Source organism: Scophthalmus maximus, chromosome 13 (assembly GCF_022379125.1).
Source record: "Scophthalmus maximus strain ysfricsl-2021 chromosome 13, ASM2237912v1, whole genome shotgun sequence".
NCBI lineage: Eukaryota > Metazoa > Chordata > Actinopteri > Pleuronectiformes > Scophthalmidae > Scophthalmus > Scophthalmus maximus.
The window spans coordinates 14,106,489-14,127,221 of NC_061527.1; the positions used below are offsets into that span (position 1 = coordinate 14,106,489).

The following is a 20,733-nucleotide window of genomic DNA, read 5'->3' on the forward strand; positions in this document are numbered from 1 at the left end:
ATGAAGAACTCTAAGTCAGGTACCTTAAGAGTTTGGCTTATGTCCAGCACGGTTATGCAAACTTGCATCCATATCTAGGTTAAGGAAGCAAATGTGTTGACCACCAGGGGGCACTACGTTGCTATTTTTTTTATATGACAAAGGCTGTGCACCAGCCTTTCTGTAGGTTGAGTTATGTTAGGAGGTAGATCTATGCCACAAACAGGTTTATTTATCTGTGCTGCATCCTCGCCGCTGCAGCAGGTGGAGGGACGCAGCAGCAGATTTGTCATGATGAACAGAGCAGGTGGAGGTATTAGTCTACACAGAGACACTGGCTGCAGCGGAGGCAAAGTTTAAAAGCTGAAACAAATTATTTCCGAGACCTTTGCGCTCCTTGCTGCATGGCGGCTACTTGGCTACGAAAAGAAAAGCATTAAAGCACATCATGTTTCCATGTAACTCAGAGCAAACAAAGGTGATCACAGCAAACACAGAATCATGTATATTGACAGTATGGTCTCAGCTCACCGATTTAAATACATGATCTTTTTTGCTTATCCAAACTTTGTCATCTCAGCCCATTAACACGTTGACAGTATTGTTTCATGAAGTAGCTGTTATAAGCCTATAGACCTGAAGCTCTACTAGCATTTTCATGCAATAAACATGCAAATGACTTTGAATGTGGTTGGACACATTCCTGGGCATCAGCGTCATGACCACTTGTCCAATTCCAATTCAATTCAAATCTTGAATTGTCCTACCCCGTAATATCTGTCCCGAACTCTTTGGGTGCAGAGTTGGTAGCCCTATTGACAATATAACAGTTTTACAACACTCAGTTTTACAGGGCAAATCTATTATTTCATCACAGCAAGCAAAGCAACTCTCAATCAAACGTACTTTGTGTGACTTTCCCACTATTGTAACTTAAACTGCTGAACAACAAGGGTAGAGAACGTTGTCGCAGGGATGCAGGACTTACTTGGCGGCATCTTTGAGGTCGCTGACACTTCTTTTGTTGTTGTCGCCGTCTTTGAAGATGGTCTGATTGGCTACAGTTAAAATTCCATTTTTTGTAATGAAATCGGGGAAGCACCGCTGAAGGACTGAAAGACATATTAAAAAAGGTTGTTTGTCCATTAGATGATTGCCCCCAAAAATAAGGAGCTATTGTTTTTTTGACGTTTTTACAGGGTTTCAGAGTCACTTACAAGATCTGCTTGGCACAATCATAGATGGGCAGTCTTCATCTCGTATGACTTCTACAGCTGACTGAAAGGGAAATAAAGGAGATAATGATTCAAACTGCTGAAGAGGACACTGACCCGTCATTCAACACAATGTCAGAGTCAGACACATTCACACTAATAGGAACATTTCCGGAACATTCTGTGGCGTCCAAGTAGAGTATGCAGGAGGCAGGACAAAGACTGTGCTTTCATGAAAATGTCCAGACTTCCGTGCGTATCTGAAAACAGCTATAGTCAGAGTCGAGGGGTCTTTTCCATTCAATTAACTAATCTTTTATATTCACCAGTATGTTTTGCAACAATTATGGCTCCAATTTTTGAAATAATAACAATCTTACTTAAGCAATATTTTATTTTAAGGGTGATTATAGTTTTTGTTTTATTAATATCACTATTCCTGAACAAGTCTAAGACATCAGATGGGACAGAGTTGGGCTTCCGGTCTGATGTAACACTGCTACATTGGACGATGTGGGAAGGGAAATTGATGAATCAGTTCAAACAGTATGACTGAGCTGTTAGGTGCTCCCACACACCACCTCACTATCTGATCTTTAAAGACCGTCATGCTAACGTCACCGTCACTGAACTGCTGCCAGCCAACACGACGGGGCTGTGATGTGCATCAGTGGCTGCTGTCTAACGCCCGCCTGTCTCTCAAAGCACATTCAAATGAGCATTTCATTAATAAAACTGTGCAGATAAAGTTGATGAAATCTGAGGATGGATTACTTTTTGTCAAAGAGTATTTAAATGACAGAAGACATGGTCTTTCTAGAATTCTGAGGACAAGTATTCACATATAGCTTACATGTGGGAAGTGCCTTGAGATGACGCATGTTGTGATTTGGTGCTGTAGTCAAATCTAAATTAATTGAATGTACTGTGTCTGCCCGAAGGAAGAGACAAGCTGGAACTTAGAAGCAAAACACATGACAAAAAACAAACTGGACCTCTAACCACTGTCTCTCACCTTACTTCCAATCTTGAAGCCCGGCTTGCAGAATTGCTTGTAATATTCCCAGTTTTTGGTATTCCACGCATCCAGGAGAGTGGCAAATCTGTCAGGGCACTTGGAGACACAGAGCTAGAGGAGGCAACACATCGTCTTAATGAGAAAGCCCATCAATCTTGCATTATCAAGCGTGGAGGAAAACGTGGAAGAAAAGCATTAGACAAAGCGGCGCTGCGCCGGGATTCGTTCAGTGTCTTACCTGGGTTGTAGGGCACTGTAGGTTAATTAAAACTGTAGGATTGGCACATTTCAACATGTTGAAGTAGAATAATATGGCTTTGTTTCTGTGGAGACAAGTGGTGGAGAAGACAAGGAGAAGAGAAGAGACATGGGCAGATTCAGATCAATGAGAGATTAGTGCGCACACGCACATGCGCACACACACACACACACACACACACACACACACACACACACACACACACACACACACACACACACACACACACACACACACACACACACACACACACACACACACACACACACACACACACACACACACACACACACACACACACACACACAATTGGCATAATTAATCACAAATCATCTCCTTTTGTGAGAGTAAAGATAACAGAAGAAAGATATGATTCAATTTGAGGAACATTATTTCTCCACTGTACGGTAATTCAGGAAGCAGATAAAAATAATTTCTGTCCACTTACGCATTGGCCGTGTTCTTCTGGCCACAGAACTGACCGTGGCTGTCGGTTGGATAGACGACCTTCCTGGGGTCACCATGGATCCAGGCTGAAAATATACAACAGTTTTATTTATTTTTTAATTGAAATAAATGGACTTAAACATGTGAAGCCAAACTAAACACATATGTTCTACCCACTGACGTACACAAGGCCACTGGTCAACTCATTACCCTCCTTTTAAGACTCTCTGTCGTCCTAAAGAGGGTAAATCTGACAGCTTGTCCAGTATTTTCTCTTACCAAGAAAATTATCTGTTCCCTAAGGACAAGCTTTGAAGATTTGGGTCAAAGGGGGTCCTGTTTAAATCAGTGGGATTCCTGAATTCTCGCAGTGCATCAGGCTAAAGCCATGACTCTCTGAGTACTAACAGAGGACAACAAGTAACCCAAACAGTTCACAAGACAACAAGGGGAAATTATTTGAAGGATTGCATGAATGCATATTAATTGTAGAGAAACAAAAATCAATCCTGTTTAATTTCCGAGCTGTTCCTCTAGATAGCAGTAGCGTTAAACCGGAAATTCAATTTACTCAGCAATTTCTGTGTTCCATTTGTTTGTCCCAACCTGCGCGACAACACAGTGTTAAACCAATCAACGGAGGGTTGGGCCCAACACGAGACAGCACAACAAAGGCAGTGTACAATTCTTTGACACAACTGAGACAATGAAACTGAAAAATTATGCAGAGAAGTTATTCAGATGACTGAAGACATGTCATTGTTTATTTTAAGTCACATCCATTGTCATGGCCCCAGCTCTTTCTAAATAATTGGAAAACAGTAAGTCTTTGCCTTGCCCAGATTGAGACGTGACTCCAATGACAACAAGCTGGCAAAGCGGGCAGCACTTCGGTGACAGTACTGGGACCTAATTTCCCCCTAATTTGCGAAGTATGCGGTATGTGTGCGTGAAAGAGGGATACAAGATATGCGAGGACAGAAAAGAGGCAGAGTGAAAAAAGGGAGAGAAGGAAATAAAAGTAGGAAGACGGACATGAGTGAGAGAAGAAGGGAGAAAAGGATGAAGAACAAGAAGAAAAGTGGAGCTGATGGGATATTCTAATGACTGCATGTCAAAGCAGACTCTCTGTCACAGTTAAACAAATTTACTACATGGCTTCAAGAACATTTTTAAATGTGATGAGAGCCTGAAGGAATCACTGGTCACGCATTCAAAAGCTCGACTGGGACACAAAACAGCTTTGCTAACACAATCACCTCGAGTCGAGGAGACCAGAGTGAGTCGCTAGAGCTGTATGTTGTGGTGAGACTCCTCGCCCCGTTCTCTGAGGGAGCTGCATTTCTCCACTCCCCCGCACTTTTAACAATCAGCCATTTTTCTTGACTAACCCAGAGCAGAGTGAAACTATGTCCATTTCAGCAACGGTAAACATGTATCACAGACAAAATCTCACACATTCAGAGCACATACACCAACATCCAGGTCGAACAGGATAAGTGAGCAAGTCACACCTTAGGACCACGACCAGACAACGTGTCAAACTCACCCACGGTGCCCAGAGCGATGTAGCCGAGGATGACAATGACGAAGATAACACAGCAAACCACATCAGTGCAGCTCCTGGGAAAGGAAAAAAAAAGGCGTGAGGACAAATGAGAAATGTGTTGGAAACCGAGATTAAAGTGACAAAAATATGGTTAATGAACATGGTTTGGGATAGTTCGTCAGTCCAAATCTGAATCATGGGCATATTCATTTAGCCATGCGTCCACAGGGGGAATTGGGAGTTAGCCTCACCTGAATGAGAAAAGTATTTTGTGTTTAACCGTTTCTTTGTTGGTAATTATGACATATCTGCTGTACGTAAGTAAGTCTGAGATCTATATCTGGATGCAGTACTCGCTGCCAGGCCTGACAAGTTGTCATCTGGATACAGTTTTTTTCAAAAACTGCTGTAGCGCTCTACTGACTTTCTAATGAGACTCTGAATCCCCCCCAAGAATTAACTGTCCCACAGGCACAGAGACAGCCTTTTGAACATTGCCTCTCTCTTCACAGTAGCCTCAGTCTGCTAGTTTAAAGCAGTCTCTCAGATTCTCTCTCTCTCTCTCTCTCTCTCTCTGGGCATTTCTTCACTGTCTCTCACATAACAAGCTTTCTTCCTGTCCTCTCCACACGAAGAGAAGCTGTCAGTCCGGCCTCTTCTTAGACCTCTTTCAAAACTATTCAGACCATGAGTACTGAGCCCAGCCTCGAATAAAGCCAAGTTCAATCCACTGCACAAAGTGGACATGTGTATAAGACCCTCCTCCTAAGACCATATGCTACACAAATTGACTCGACGAGCTTGTTTCACTCAGCTTTCAACCTTTCTCCTCTTTCAACCATAGGAGCAAAGCCAAGGTCGAGGGGAGGCCTGGGCTCAGAGATGTGACAGTGTTTCCTTTGTGTACTTCTTTGAGGGGTGTACTGTCCTTGTAGCATGGTAACATGGTTCCACTTGGACACTTCACATGTGCTCTGCTGTTAAGTATCCAAACACCTTTTCATGATGTGTACATATAGAGGATATCAGCTGAAGGATCAAGCCAAACTAAGGTACAACACATGCTTAAACATGTGATAGTGCATTTATATTAGGGGCCAAACACATTTATTGAATGTAGGGGTGGTCGATCTGACGATTGTTTACTGTATTCGATCTTAATTTGGCATATGATTTGCTTTTCAGAGGAATCGTACTGATCACGGTGAAGTTTCTGCAACGCTCTGGAGAACATAGGTAGCATAATGACTCTAATACAAGACAGTCTTCTTACAAAAAACTGCGCTTGCATTCATTATAACTAACAGATATTTATTTTTTAACGGAGAGAGTACCAGCATACTGAGGAGTTCTCAGTATGTCGTGATCCAGATCGTGGATCGTGATTCTATCCCCAAAGATTCCCTAATTGAATGTACTTTTATTAACAAACACAACTATTTCAACTGCATGCTCGGTGTAGCCTCCGAGATTTAGGGTCGGCTGTGTAACGTATGATTGCGATGCAAATGATCAGCGACTGTCTACAAGTACAACTGAGGGGTTGAGAGGTTGTCGAGCATTAATAAGTGCAGTAAAACTCGCGATCTATGTTAACAGGCAGATTGGGAGTCTTTCCTGTCCCAGCACAACTGGTAACGCTCTTTATTTCTCATTTCAGAACAAGATGACTCCACAATCATCACCCTTATCTGGATTTCATTAAGACTGTACCACCTCCGTGCAAATTTAAAATTTGATATCTCTGCTCATAACCTGACCATGCATGTTAAAAGCTGATAATAACTGACCCATAGTTCGTCTAAAAGACAACATTTGATGATGAAAAAACTAAAAGAGCAGGTGGTTGACATATGAAGATAGACTTTAGGACTGTATTTTTTCATCATAATTTTGTAGATGATAGAGAAACAAAGACAGACACAGATTTTAACTCACAGAGGATATGAGGAGTATACAGGCAGCCTGCCGCACCGACTGATATAGCGGATATTGTGCACATTATAATTAACAAAGGGAGACAAAAGAGTACCATTTCATTTCATTCAAAAGAGCAAGGGGCTGAGCTGTCTAGGTTGCCATGGTGACGGCTGCATTCTTTGTCTTTCAATTCATCTCCATCCTAGATAGTAGATAAGTCAGCTATCACTCAGCCTCACATCCAAGATGATTAGAAAGAGAGGATCTGAGACGCAGACCTCCTCCACTGTAACGTTACTGTTACTGTAGATCTGCCTTGTGTTCTTGATCGCTCATAGAGACATGACTGCATCATTAAGATTAAGTGTAAACATAACACCTCAGTGGTAATTAAAGTCACAATTGAAGCATGCGAAGGTGAGCGTCGAAGGGAAGATGACAACATGTGGAGAGTGAAAAAAACTGTTCTGTTTCGTTCTGTTATCTCAGGGGAGTAGGCCCCATGGGCTGCAAGTCAAGCTTCAAATCTATTCTGACTCCCAACTAGCCTCAGAACTCCTCAGTTGTCACTTTCACATACAGTACAGTACAAACACAGGGACCAAAGCATTGCCCTACAGTGCCAGCAGGCAGTGATGCTTTGAGGGGGGGGGGGGGCAGCACTTGAAGCTCTGTCATCGCATCGAAAAACCTTTGTGTCAGTGTTATATTTGCAAGGTTGACACTCTGCAGGAGCCAAGGTGACACAGATGGCAGCAGTGCCACAGAATAGCATGGGCGCCATTGAATCAGTGATTCTGCCAGACTGTCCCTGCTTTGTAACGGACATTAACAGGGGGGAAAAAAAGATATTTTGAGGCCCGGATTTGCACACAAAAAAAGAGATGCTGTTTTTCTTATGGTCACAAGAGCTCCAGTGAGCAGCTTTGCTCACAAAACAGGCCTAATTTAGGTGAGCTAAGGGAGAGAGAGCCTGATTTATAGCTACATTTGTTAGTGAGTGCACATTATCAGTGTAATGAACTGCACCAACTTTGACACAGATTGTATTTTTTTTTATAGCTGCAGCCAGTTTAAATTAACACTATGCCTTGTTCACTTCCATCTGGTCTAGGGCTGCAACTAACGATTATTTTTTAAATAATCGATTAATCTGTCGTTTTGTTTTGTCCACACACCAGAGATATTTAGTTTCCTGTCATAGAGGATCAAAGAAACCAGAACATATTCACATTTAAGACGCTGAAATCATAGAATTTTGCCTTTTTTCTTCCACAAAACTATCTGAACCGATTAATTGATTATCAAAAAAGTTGCCATAAATTTAGTATTCGATTACTAACTGTTGCAGCTCTCGTCTGTCCACTTCTGAGCGGACTGCTTAATAACAGAGACGTTTACTTCATTCAGGCATTGAGCTTGGATGAAAACAAGACGACCACCGAGTCAGTTCACTCCCAGTTCTCATTAGGAAAAAGCCTCAGAGCCTCAGGAACATCAAAGTATCTTTGGTGCCTTCATGCAGACAGAGCAGTGAAATGGGCTGGAGAGGCTGGGATAAAGAGACACGGGAGGACTGAAACATGCCTTCACAGCGGCCCGTCCAACTGACGCTGAACATAAAAGAGATAAGAACCGACGTTAGCTCGGAAAATGACTAAATCATAAAACAAGCCTGTGGTGCCACCCTTAAGGGGTTTTGCGTTATTGCAAAATTCTGCTCTTCATTGTAATAAATCATGGTCCACTCGTCTTAAAGACTTAATTTCTGAAACACCATACTGTCGTTTTTGGAGGGAAATCTCCAACCTTAAGTTTATGGTTCTGTGTTTCTAAATGTAAAAGTTCACATTTGTTATGCAACATTAAGGTTTAAGGTTTTTCAATCTTTTTAGGTATGTGGCCAAAATTTTAAGTCCCAAAATGATGATAAAAGTTAATGCTTTCATGTTAATTTGAATGTTTAATCAACATTACAATATTATACAATATTTAAACAACTATATCAAACAAATATTAAAGTTTACAATTTAAAGCTATTTTATCTCTAGCTGGTTTCAGTTAATTATATTGTAAATGTGTTTTTTAATCTTGAACTAGGCACTTGACATTAAATCAACACAAACAGTGATTAGTTGTGACATGTACAGAAGTTTTCGTGAAGCAGGAAGCGGACTGCACTTCACCAGGAAAACTGCTAATGTGCTGCTGATTGATAAACAGGAGACATTTCACTACCTCCCTGCAATAGTCCCCGTGATGTGTGGACAACATCAGTTGTGGGTCTATCTGGCTGGTAACTAATGTGTGTTATTGTGCTCAGTCCAGTCACCGGCCTGACGTATGGCTATTGATCTGTGTGGTCGAGTGTAGAGAGCTGCCAACACTCGGCTTCGAACTTTATTAACGTAACATGACAAATGATCAATCTAACAGTGCCCTCACAGGGATGCGTGCCAAAAAGATTATACAATCAGCAAAATCAGTACTAATGTAAGAATCAGATGTTGGAAGATAACTACTAGTAGTCAAAGGGACAGTTCATTCAAATGACAAAAAAAACTACATATTTTAATATAAAGTACAATCTGTGTCTAAGATTTCTGGGCCAAGTTGATAAAATTCTGTCTTCAGTGCATGATGACCAAATTTCTTGTAAACATATCTGTAATGTGAGAGGTGGAGATGTTGAGTAAGTGTAGTACCTTTTATGAACAGGCCCTCTGAAGTTTGGGTCAAACTTGCGCGGCTCACCTAAAAGAGAAGCAGAATATGAGCAGATTAGCTGCCAAGAAAGAGCATGGAGTTAACAGAGTTATAGCGATTGGTTGGTTCACCAACACAGTGAGGTATGTTTGTTTTTATGATGTTTCTGTTGGAGGTGTAATTTAGAGCAAACAGATGAGACACGGAGAATAACATATGCGATCATCTATGACCATCGTTTTATTACACTGACACCACACACAAGTTAACCTGCTGTTCAACCGGCCACAGCCATTTCACAGTGCAGGTCTCCTGGCAGGACTGAAAGGAAGAGGGATGATCGGACTGAGCTTGAGCAGTAAAAACCAAAAAATGTACCTAACATGGAAACATAATAAATCATTTTAACGACTCTTAAGCCCAACAGCTTATCTGGGTCACAGTGAGGACTCCCCATTTGACCTAGGAGAGTAAATACTGAACCACAGTTGCAGGCAGCAGCAGTCACCCGAGGGGCTAACTCCCACTGCATGCGCTTGTAGGTGTTGCGAAGCACGCACATTTGTATTCATCTTCGGCTACTTCTTTGGTGCCTAAGTAGTCTCTCACCCAGTGGAAACTAAGTACAATATGTTCCTGAGGACCTATTAATCATCGCACATGGAGCAAAATATCTCCAAGCTGCTGGGGCAAACTTGGGGGGCAGCATGAGTGGGCCCATCTCCCATCTGCCCATATCCTGAGCCGATCCAATTGAGAGATGCACACGCCTCACATCTAGATGAGTGAGGAAGGATTGCATTGGGATATGCTTATATGTACTATGAAATTCAATAACTTCTGAATTTAAAGCTAGACTATGTCACTTTTGCTTGGCAATGGCAACAGCGGCCTCTGCCGTCACAAATTGTAATTCCAGGATGCTGGCGCAATTAATAATTTTGTGCCCCCAAGTCCAGGTTAGATACCAGAAGCAGCATAGCTACATACTGTAAACACTAACAGAAAACGAAGCCTATTAATCGCTCAGACGACAAAAAAAAGAAGTCATTATTTCATTTATTCAAAACATCCAAACCCACAGCTTGTAGTAAATGTAGATGTGAGGAGCGATTCTCTTTGCCTCTGCAATGTTGTCCATGCCACACTGAGAATACGGTGCAAGGTTCTTCTTATATCAAGCAAATGATCTGTAGATGGTGCTGTGTGGCATAATGCCGTACGCACTAGTATTCATTAATGGTGGACTTATTGCAACGCTAATGTGGGTCATAATAGTCTGACATGAAGTCAGCAAAAGGTCACATTTAGTAATTGGACATAAAAAATCATTAAAATCACTGCAATATTGGAATCTGTCCTATTTCATATCTCGAATGATAGCAAATTATATTTGCCTGTGCTTAGTGAAAAAAGCACGGGCTAATTATTGTTAATCACAGTCAGTCAAAATATTATTTGAGGATAGAGTAAAAAGCAGCACTTGAGGTATAGTCTCTTATGTCTTCTGTTGACCTGAGAAATTTCAGTTTAGGTTAAAGACTATAAAAGACTTGACCATTTATATTAAAGCTTGGTATCTTTAGTCTATGCTGCCTGGCCACAGTTACTGTAGTTTACACATGTAAACTGGCACCAGCTGCAAAACCAGAAACCCTGTAGTACAACAAATGCAAACAAAAAACTTCTTTGCATGCATATGTAACTGATTCAGCACAGTAAAGCCGAGCAGCTGCTCCATACACACAGCCAGCTATGCATCACTGACTGAGCGTGTTAAACACCACAACTGGTAATTGTCTGGCCGGTGTGAAATTCCTACGTGCTGTGGCAAAAAGCCACAAGAGCCAATTTCTGCATTTATAGCACATTGAAAATCCAGGATGTTACACACATTCCACTTGTAAATTTATATGTACATTATATATTTATGGGGGGGGGGGGGGTCCACAGACGCTTCAAGCCCTGGCAGCTTACTCTACCTACTTGATAAAATTGTAACCTGTAAAATCAGTTTCATATTTCCATTCTTCCCCTACATGTGCCTTTATGTCCTCCTTATTCTCCAATGTACTCGGAACCATTTCCCTGCTGCTGTTCCTCTACCGCAGCAGTAGTGGTCTGAAGGATAGAGATGCCAACAGCAAAATAGTGTGTGGGAAAGCAGCTAGCCCAGGAGGTGTCCTCACGCTGCACAGTCAGCAGCAAAAATTGCCAGGACCACAAACTGTGCTTGCATTTAAGTGAGTTGGAATGGTCAGATTTCTGTTTCTGTCAAGCTGTGTACTGCTCTACGGTCAAGAGTTATGGCAGACAAAGGGCTACATGCATCGAAAGTTACAGCTTTGAACCACTGGCCAGTCTCGTGGGACCATGTGCACCTACTGATTGATGCCGTCATTCCTGACATGCACTGTAGATGAAATAACAGTAAGGCCACTTCAGATCCTTTGACACAGTTAGCTACTGACTTTTTGAAGGTATCTTATAAAAGATACATTCATTTATTTCTCCTGACCTTACTTTCACACACTTCTACATCTGTTGTTTGTCACTGAAAGTAAAAAAAAAGGGGGATGTTCTGGGTGAGGTGACTAAATTAAAGCCAAGGACACAGCGTCACCAGACCAGGTGTTCACTGCAGCATTTGCAGGGCACTGGCATTGAAAATAAGAGGATGCAATTATACCTGTCTACAATGTTGAGGACATAGCTCAAACACAAATGCACAGTATATACCATACACATAATACAGTATATTACATCAGTTATAAAGATAAATTTGTTAAAAGCTAATGTGAACCATGCTGCGAACTGACCAACTACCACTAAAAAGCTAAATGAATCATATGCCAATGACAAACGTGATGTGATGAGAGATCCATAGCACACAAAAAAAATCAGCAAGTGCACACTATGCACTGACCAGAGTTGACATCCTCTGTGTTGTGCTTTAAGTTGCTTCCAATTACATTTATATCCCTGTGGTTGTTGCTACAGCTCCATGGCCAGCAGGCTACATCACATTAACTCACATCAGAGCTAATTTGAGGTACAGCTCCTGGGGTTGAGCAGGACACATAGCTAGCTACTAGACTGAATATAGACTTTATAAAAAATAATCCTTTCATTGATCGTCCTAGGTTGCGTGAATATTCACAACGCTCGCAAGTGGTAAAAACAGGTTGGCCCATATGGCGAGTGCAAGCTGAATCCCACTGATACCAAGGAGAGCCAGAACATATTGTGGTGCGTATCAGGTGGTGAGTATCAGGGAGCTGAGTTTTTTCAGAAACATGTCAGTGGTTCCTTCATTCAGCCTGCTGCTTGGAGTTGTGGACCCTGCCAGCAAGAAGACCAACAGGCAACATGGCTCCCAGCTAACCGATGAAAAATGGGGCAGAATACAAGACCGTCAATACAAATACGACAGTGGGTACAACATGTAATTGTGCAAAAACACTCTAACCCTCAACACCCTAACCCTTACCCCAATAATTAAAACAGATTACAATATAAACTAATCAGCCTCAACATTTCACACACACATCTTGTACTTCTATTCAAGTGCGGCCGAAATACTTGATGTTCCTACTCACTACATCAGCCTGACTAACGTCCACCAGGCAATAGTAACAGATTTCAGTGAAGGGGTAAGAGAGAGTGGTGCCGATCATCGGTGATGCCAGACCACCAGCAGACTCTGCATTAGATGACGGCTGTTCAGACTGCACTGCAGTCTGCCAGTGCAAGAGATGAGGCTGGTGGACTGGATGTGTGCTGCTGGCTGCAGTCAGGTTGAATGGGGGTCTGTAGTCAACAACATTTGGAAAAAGCCTGGCAGGCAAGCTACACTGGGACATCTAGGGTAGCTGTTAACTCCACTAACTGCTTGTCTCGTCTATTGACATAGTGTTGGATATTACCACTGTGTCCTGTATCTACTCTATAGTAGCAACAAGATCTATGGTGAGGCTCTAACGTCATTAGCTAAAGCTGCTTTCAGACAGGCGCTGAAGTCCGGACATTTTCCGGAACTTCTCTCGAGGGGCTGTATGTGAGAACACAAATGTCCGCATGAGTTGCTCTGGAAATTTTCCCTTATAAAATTTCCAGAGCCATATGGGCCAACCTGAAATTTTCCCTCAAAATTTCCAGAGAATGTCCAAGTGAGTCCAAGTGAGAATACAGCAGTGTAAGTCTCATCATGTCCTGCCTCCTGCATGCTCAACCCAAACGCCACAGAATGTTGGGGACAATCTCCTGCTGCGTTCGTCAAACGATAAACACATTGTATGTCTGATGACAGCAAAAAGTTTTGTTAAATGTGTTAAAATTCCTTGAACTAATGGCTCCAGCCAAACTCAAAGGATGAGCTGGTACTCATATATTTAGTTTGAATAAAAGCAAAAGATTTTAAAGTACTATGACAATGCCTCAATTTGAAGAATGGAAGTATGTGCTGAGATCGACTGCAAATAATCATCTTCGGAGAGCCTGTGCTGGAAGAGAGCCAGTTGTAACAACCCGGCCTGAAGTGATAACATTTCAGGGAAAAGTCATAGAAGCAGTTTATCGTCTCATTGCACTATTTGGGAAGAGACTAAATTGTGTGCTTATCTCCTGTGGCACACTCTATCACAAGGTTAGACTGCTCAGGGATTATAAGCATATTTTCTGGAATTTTGAAAAGAGAGTGCCTCCGGCAGCAGAGGACAGAGAGTCATCTCGTGGACAGTGAGGTGATCCATCCATGGGATGCATCATTGGAAAATAGAGGAAGAGGCTGCCATCAAGATCCTACTGCTGGCTAGACAAGGCCGGTCTGAAGGATCATGGAAACAAAGGATCACGCCCAAGGCACCGAATCCATAGAGTCATGGGTCTACAACAGCAGTTGGGATGCAAGGTGCTGGTTGTGCAGAGATGTCCCTGAGATAGTCCAGGACATAGTAATAAACCGATAAGCATAACCAAGTGGCTAGGATAGTGTAGAGGAATTTCTGAGTGGAACATGAATTTGAAGTCCCCAAGTCCCATTGGGACACATCACCAAAGGTGGCCGAGAACAACAGAGCTAAGATCCGGTGGGACTTTAAGTTCCAGAAGGAACATCTGGAACAGGTGAATTCCGAAGAGTTCTGAGTGGTAATAGGAGCATTAGGAGATGTCATCCTTAAACTGGCAGAGTGATTCCTTACAGGAAGAGTGCAGCCTGTATGTGAGAGCAAAGATGAGTAAAGATAACGAGTAAGATAACCTGCAAATGAAATTATATCAGTCAATATAAGATATGGAATTCCAATTCAAGAAATTAAAGTACCCAAGAGCATAGCTGTCAAATATAATAGGTTGCAATATTAATCAGTGCATCATCCAGAGTAAAACTTTTTCTTCACTTTTTCCATCCACTTTCTACAGCACACACACCCGTTGCCCAAGTTTCTCAGCTTGTCTCCTTACTTCCAGTACACAGACACATCAACACTGGCAGACACAGGCACCAGTGTCCCCCAGGCTCCACTGTCCAACACAGGCCTCTTTCATACCATGGTCAGGCAAACAGCTCGAACACTGCAGGTGCTTTACATGGGGCGGGTCAGAGGGGCCAATTGGAAAGGAGTTTTTTGTTGTTTTTACCCTGCTTATTCATAAACGTTTCCAAGACCTGGGGAGAGCGAAGTGCAGCTAGACTGCACTCTATTCAAACCTACTGTATGCTGGGCTTAGAGAGGTCGGAGATCCAGCTACATATAAACAAAAAAAAGGAAACAAATGTAAAAAATTCAAAATAATGATGTTGCTAAGCAGGGCAGGCACAGTACGTAAGTCTGAATGCTGTGTGTGCAGTATATTCATTCATATTTGATGAAAGCACTGGCTTCTGTCAATCCATGGAGGGAAACATCAGTAACACGGCTTTGGGCCCTGGGGTTTTCCTCGACGCTGTATTTCAAAATTAGCAGTGTTCCGGTATCTCCAGCAACGTTAATGTTGGGTACATAGCACTGGTTACAAAGCTGCTGGTGTGGATCATTGCCATGTAGATAAAGGGGCAGGTAAAGCTGTGATAAGATAAGAAACTACAAGGAAGTAATGGGGTAGTCTGTTGGGCACTGAATCACTATCAAGGTTCCACAGCTCAGTCAAAAATGCACACATGCACAAACTGGGAGGACTTGAGAGGGTCGTGGAGGGCAGAGATTTATTGGCGCACACACACACACACACACACACACACACACACACACACACACACACACACACACACACACACACACACACACACACACACACACACACACACACACACACACACACACACACACACAAATGAATTGGGAACAGCCTCATGATCATGCAAGTCTCCCACACTCCATAGAAAAGAAAAAAAAGAGAGATTTGGAGTCTATATATATATATATATATATATATATATATATATATATATATATGAAAGAATCAAAGCAATTTTAAAACCTCCAGATGGCTCACTTACTTCATAATATTAAAAAAATGTGTAGAGATAATATCATAATCACGCGCCATGTGGCGCCCTCGCGCTCCCTTCCTCTGCCTTTCCTCTATTGCCCTCCTGCATCCAGAAAACCGCTTTTCTGACTTGCTCTTATTTTCCCTCCTCGGAGAAAAGAATAGCCTTTAAAGTGCTTGTCTCCCTTTTGAAGCAAGACAACAACATCCAAATCTCTGGTTTGGGTTTACTTAGCCCAGTCCCGTGGGATCCTCTCAGCTATTAGCAAATGTTTCAAGGACTGTGTACTTGGCATAACTGGCTCAGTAGCCCACTGGGTTAACTCATATCAGTGTACGAACAGTATTCGTTGTTCATATTTTCAGAGGGACGCAGTGCGAACTGACATCGCCTAAAATGCTGAGAACAGTGGGAGTTGGGCAAGGATTCGACCCCCAAGAGGGGAGTTAGCATCTGAGCGTGTCAGACGTTGACAGCTGCCCTGCTGCTGCGAGTGGAGAAGCAGCAGTTTTGTAGCTTGGGCTTTGTGACCTTGGTTACTTCTGTGGGAGCCTCCAGGCATGTCAGTGGCAGGCCCGTGTTCCTGTGGAATAAGACTCACGCCTGTGGATCAGTGACAGGCTCAACCAGCTTTGGCCTGGTTTTTATAAAAGACTTAAAAATAAGTGGGAAAGCCAGGATGTGATATCAAAATATGCTATACCCACCACTGTGAAAAAGCATGTACACATATACAGTATACATCTACAAACCTTTACCAGTACACACACAATATCCTTTAGTCTCATCTTCAGTTTTCAAGATTCCAACTCCGCAGTTAATGTCATGTTTTTTCCGATATAGCTACTTTTAGTAAAGTTTGATCCAGAAATTAGTGTTGGCATCTTGAAAAACCAAGATTACTGAAAAATAATCTCACCCTGTAGGCAGACAGTTCACGTTTTAGGGAAAAAAGGTTAAATACTCCATAACAGACTAAATGCCTAAGATTTTTTTTCCTGTGTATGTTAACACAGAAATCCTGATCTCGCTTTACACGTCAAAGTTTTGAACAACTGTTTATTTTCTGAACTGGTTGCACATTGTGTCGACAAGAAGCTAGTAAATAGTTGAAGGTCATGTGGATGTAACATCCACAACAAATGTACCTTCTATATGTTTGTGTAACATATGTCACGGTACATCACAGTGTCTTCATTCCCCTGTTGCTAGAAATGTTGTGATTTTTGACTCTGGTGATTCCAAAAACCAAGAGTTTTTTTAGGTAGGACATTATTTTTTCTATACCCTTTGCTTTGGTCAACAGTTATATAAATTTAGCGCATGTGGTCACTGACAGTCAATCCTCTTAGCCTCTGTCCTCTCAACAGTCTGCACACATCAAACTCAAATCAGGATAAAAATGGCTAAGACCATTAAACATCTAAGCAAAGTAGCAAGGTTGCCATTTGCCAGTGCAACAAAGCATGAACAACAACAGAACACTATGTCTCATTTGTTCAAATCTTTTATGATAAAAGAAAATAGCTGCATCGTTTAGCACATCAGACCTATCAAAAGTCATTTCAAGTCGCGCTGTGCACCTGAGACGCTGAACCTTTATGTGCTGCATGAATGTGGCTTCATCTCTCCATCCATTTTACTGGGTGCATCTTTGGATTGTGTTTCATAAGTCACTGTCAATGTCACTTAGCCTTTTAGTCATAAACAAACTGACTATATTTGTACAGCAAATTGGAAATTTAAAGTGTCCTTGCTGTCACCCAGAGAGCCCCTTCACAGCTAAATGTCCCGTTTTCACTGACTTGAACAAATAACCGTCCATCGCTTGCCTCTGTGCAGAAGTCAATCTCTGAAACTCATTTGCAGATTCGCCCAATCATTAGAGTTAATAATGTACTTCACTGACACAGCCATCTCGAGAGAAAAGACATGTGAAATTAGTAGCAAAAGAAACATTACCTTGTTAAAAATAATGAGCAGATACACACCTATAGTCTGCTATGTATAGCACTACAAAGTGAGCATTGGTTTTCATTCAAATTAAAATTAAAACGAATACTTGCCGAGGACAATGACACTTAAAAATCCCAAAATAGCCCTCAGTCTTAGGTGCAAGATGGGCCTTTGGAGTCACAACCTTCTCTGACTGCAGTTTCACAGGAGGAGGCTGTGAATGTTTCATTCTAAAACACGGCTCTCAGCCTGCTGTCAGGACTCTGCGTTGACTCACCATGATAATGCAGCGTTTAGGGAGGCTGCCCATGCGAGAAATTTGTTAATTAACAGTGTGCCCGACTCAACATTTTCTATGGTGAAAGGAACTCATATCTAAATTGTTACTTACAAACTCGTCACTGAATGATTGTGGGGTATTTTTCTGCTTTTCTGACTGACTGAACACTTCGGCAGTAAAATAAGAGCCCACCAGACACTTGCTACATATAAATGTTATATAATATATACCAGCCTTGAGCGTACACTTGAATCTGGGATGTAGAGCAAGTGGATGTGAATGATGGGGTGGCAGCTAGTTTGACTATACCTGCTAACACATGGGTCAGTGATCTTCTTTTAACATGTGCCAATTATATTCATTAAAAGAAGATTTTCAATTTTCTATTAGGGTGAGGTAATAATTCACGTGATCGTCAGTGTAATTGCATCTTTTCTTTGGCAGGACAGGGCGTATCTACACAGTCTGCACGAGACAATCAGGTAAAAGGAAAAACAAATTATGACGATAGTATCCAAATCTAAATAAACGCACATATATAGGGCAAAGAAAAAAGAAGGACAAACCGAACACCATCCCGCTACAGTGGTTTGCCTTTGTCTCACAGAAATGTATGGTGATAACTTTTATGGCAGTGGGAGAGAAAAAAGTGAGTATGCTAGCACAAAATAGGCCTTGTGGCTACTGTAGACAAAGAAGTGTCTGTGTTTCTTCTATGCACTCCTGTGTAAAAGTAAAGTGTCACCGCATTGAGGTAAGTTTAGAAAGAAACCTTTTATTTTAATATTCTGAGTTACTGACAACTTGCAGCTCGCTGAACTGGAAATAATCGTTTGGACGGCATCGTCCACACTTTCTTTTGGACTAAATCACCGAAGAAAGTCAGACAGCCAGAGATTCACGGTGCATTATCAGCAACTGCAAAGGTGATTTTCTTTGCAGTGCGCTCCCACATTGACTCTGCATTTAAACAAATGCAGGGGTGTGAAACATTGGCTGCCAACGTAATTTGACAACAGGGGGATGCTGATGTGGACTTGGTGTTCTTGTTCTGTGCTCAGTTGTGGGACAAAATTGCTCTTCTGCCAAGCGAGCTGATGGAAATAAAGCACCGCGGGGAGCCAATAACGTAAAGCAGCTGACCTAAACACAAGGAGGCACCATAACTCTATCCTGTGCTGCACTGTCTCAGTCACTGGACACTGTTAGGGCTAAATTATGTTCCTTCATTAAATTGTCTCACTATGTTCTGTGTGATTCTTTGGAGAGTATCACTAGCGATGAAGCAATAGAAGGTAATGCAATTATATGTATGTATACACCTGTGTAATCATCCACATATACTGTATCTAAATAGTGTACATAACTGAACATTGTGTTTCACTTCTCACTAAGCTGTTTATTTACAAGGTCAGGTTGATGGTGTACTGTATACCAGCTTCAACTTGTGAACATGGAGGAGAGTCGGGGTTTGAAGGCCCCGGCGGTGAGCTTAATGTCTGCAGAGACTATATAGCGTTGAGAATCAACGACAGCTGACAGGTTACAGTTATGATTGGCGCAATGCTGGAGTCATGAGGTCTGAGGGACACACGGGGTCAGTGTGTGGGGAAATAACAGTGGACACAGTAGCTCTTCCCCATCAAGAGTTGTCAGGAGCAGACTCAACGATGTACAGCCACCGTATCTAATGATCTAGCCTCCCTGACGGACACCACAACTGTAGTTGTTACAACTTGGACAGAGATTTGCGATACAAAGCATTTTTTTTACTGACATTGATGTGGAAGACTGCTGATACTGACATGGATCACACGGAGAGGTCAATAATCATATTGAGTTATTCCTCGACTACAGCCACACAAGAACAACTCCTGAAATCTGAAATGACATTGTGTCTTCTGTGGAACACAATATTTTTGTAAAGATCTATTTCATTGAAAGGATTCCTGAGTTGATGTTGTCAGTATGGTGAATCACTTAGTCCTTGATTCAATGGCAAGTTTGTTTTCCTTGTAGTAGCATGAGTACATTCAAAATAGCAAAATTGTGTGAAAGAAGCACTGGTTACAAACGAAAGATTAATAAATATCGACTGATACATTGGCTAGAGTAAATCAGTCACCAATGTAAGTGTCTCTTTGTTTCAGATGAAAGCCTGCTGCCTGTGTGGCATCTTGTGATGATAAGGGATTTAACTTGCTTTGGAAAACAACATGATTACAAAAGGTATATAGACTTTTGGACAGAAAATCTTCGTACAGATTAAATATACCCATATGTCTCCAAACATGCCACTTGGAGACAATAGACTTTAAAAAAAAAAAAAAAACTAGAAAATAGCTTCCATCCTTACACAGCACAACACCTGCATTGCAGCTCTTACAACATTGTAATGGTCCAGATCACAGAGGAGTTAAGACTGGATGTTGTGACAGAGCAGCACCGAGGGAACAACACACGGCACAGACGTCATACATCACCGAGGACATGGGTCGTTTGGAGTTGGTTTAGGGTCAAACATTCGGAAACATTCCAAGAGATTCCCTCCAGAAATAGCCATTTGAAACAACTCAATTCAAACATTACTGCACATTCGATGTCAATGACACCAACTGTACCAAAATCACAGCAGGGGAGTCAAACATCACTCAGGCGTAAGGAGATTAGTTTCTGTCCCATTGTCTCACTGACAGACAATCATTCTGATCTTCTGATTCTTTAACTAGCCACTGAAGGTTGTGTCCAGCACAAACACAAACAAACAAAAATGTCATGAATCATTCCCAAAATGTTCATCTTGTCAACACTGGAGCTGCGTCTCTTTGAGTCTTGTGTGGTAACAATGACACCTTTAGTTTCTCTGGTATTAGACGCAAACAAAGGAATTTGAGGGGCATCATCATCATCAC

At 41.9% G+C, this 20,733-nt stretch overlaps 1 protein-coding gene across 7 annotated transcripts in view; it reads right to left on the reverse strand.

Moving 5' to 3' along the window:
* The window catches only part of slc44a5b (solute carrier family 44 member 5b), a 31,489-nt gene that overhangs the window by 9,836 nt on the left and 920 nt on the right, over window positions 1-20,733 (reverse strand). For 4 of the 7 annotated variants that reach the window (XM_047336881.1, XM_047336883.1, XM_047336882.1 and 1 more), the window contains exons 2-9: window positions 9,092-9,140; window positions 4,467-4,540; window positions 2,919-3,003; window positions 2,450-2,534; window positions 2,209-2,322; window positions 1,197-1,257; window positions 968-1,091; window positions 747-791 (exon numbers count right to left, since the gene is read on the reverse strand). In XM_047336881.1, the coding sequence (XP_047192837.1) occupies window positions 747-791; window positions 968-1,091; window positions 1,197-1,257; window positions 2,209-2,322; window positions 2,450-2,534; window positions 2,919-3,003; window positions 4,467-4,540; window positions 9,092-9,140 (637 nt within the window). Of the gene's footprint in view, window positions 1-365; window positions 399-746; window positions 792-967; window positions 1,092-1,196; window positions 1,258-2,208; window positions 2,323-2,449; window positions 2,535-2,918; window positions 3,004-4,466; window positions 4,541-9,091; window positions 9,141-20,733 lie in introns of all 7 variants that reach the window. The other 3 variants (XM_035648128.2, XM_035648127.2, XM_035648125.2) reach the window with 2 other exon arrangements.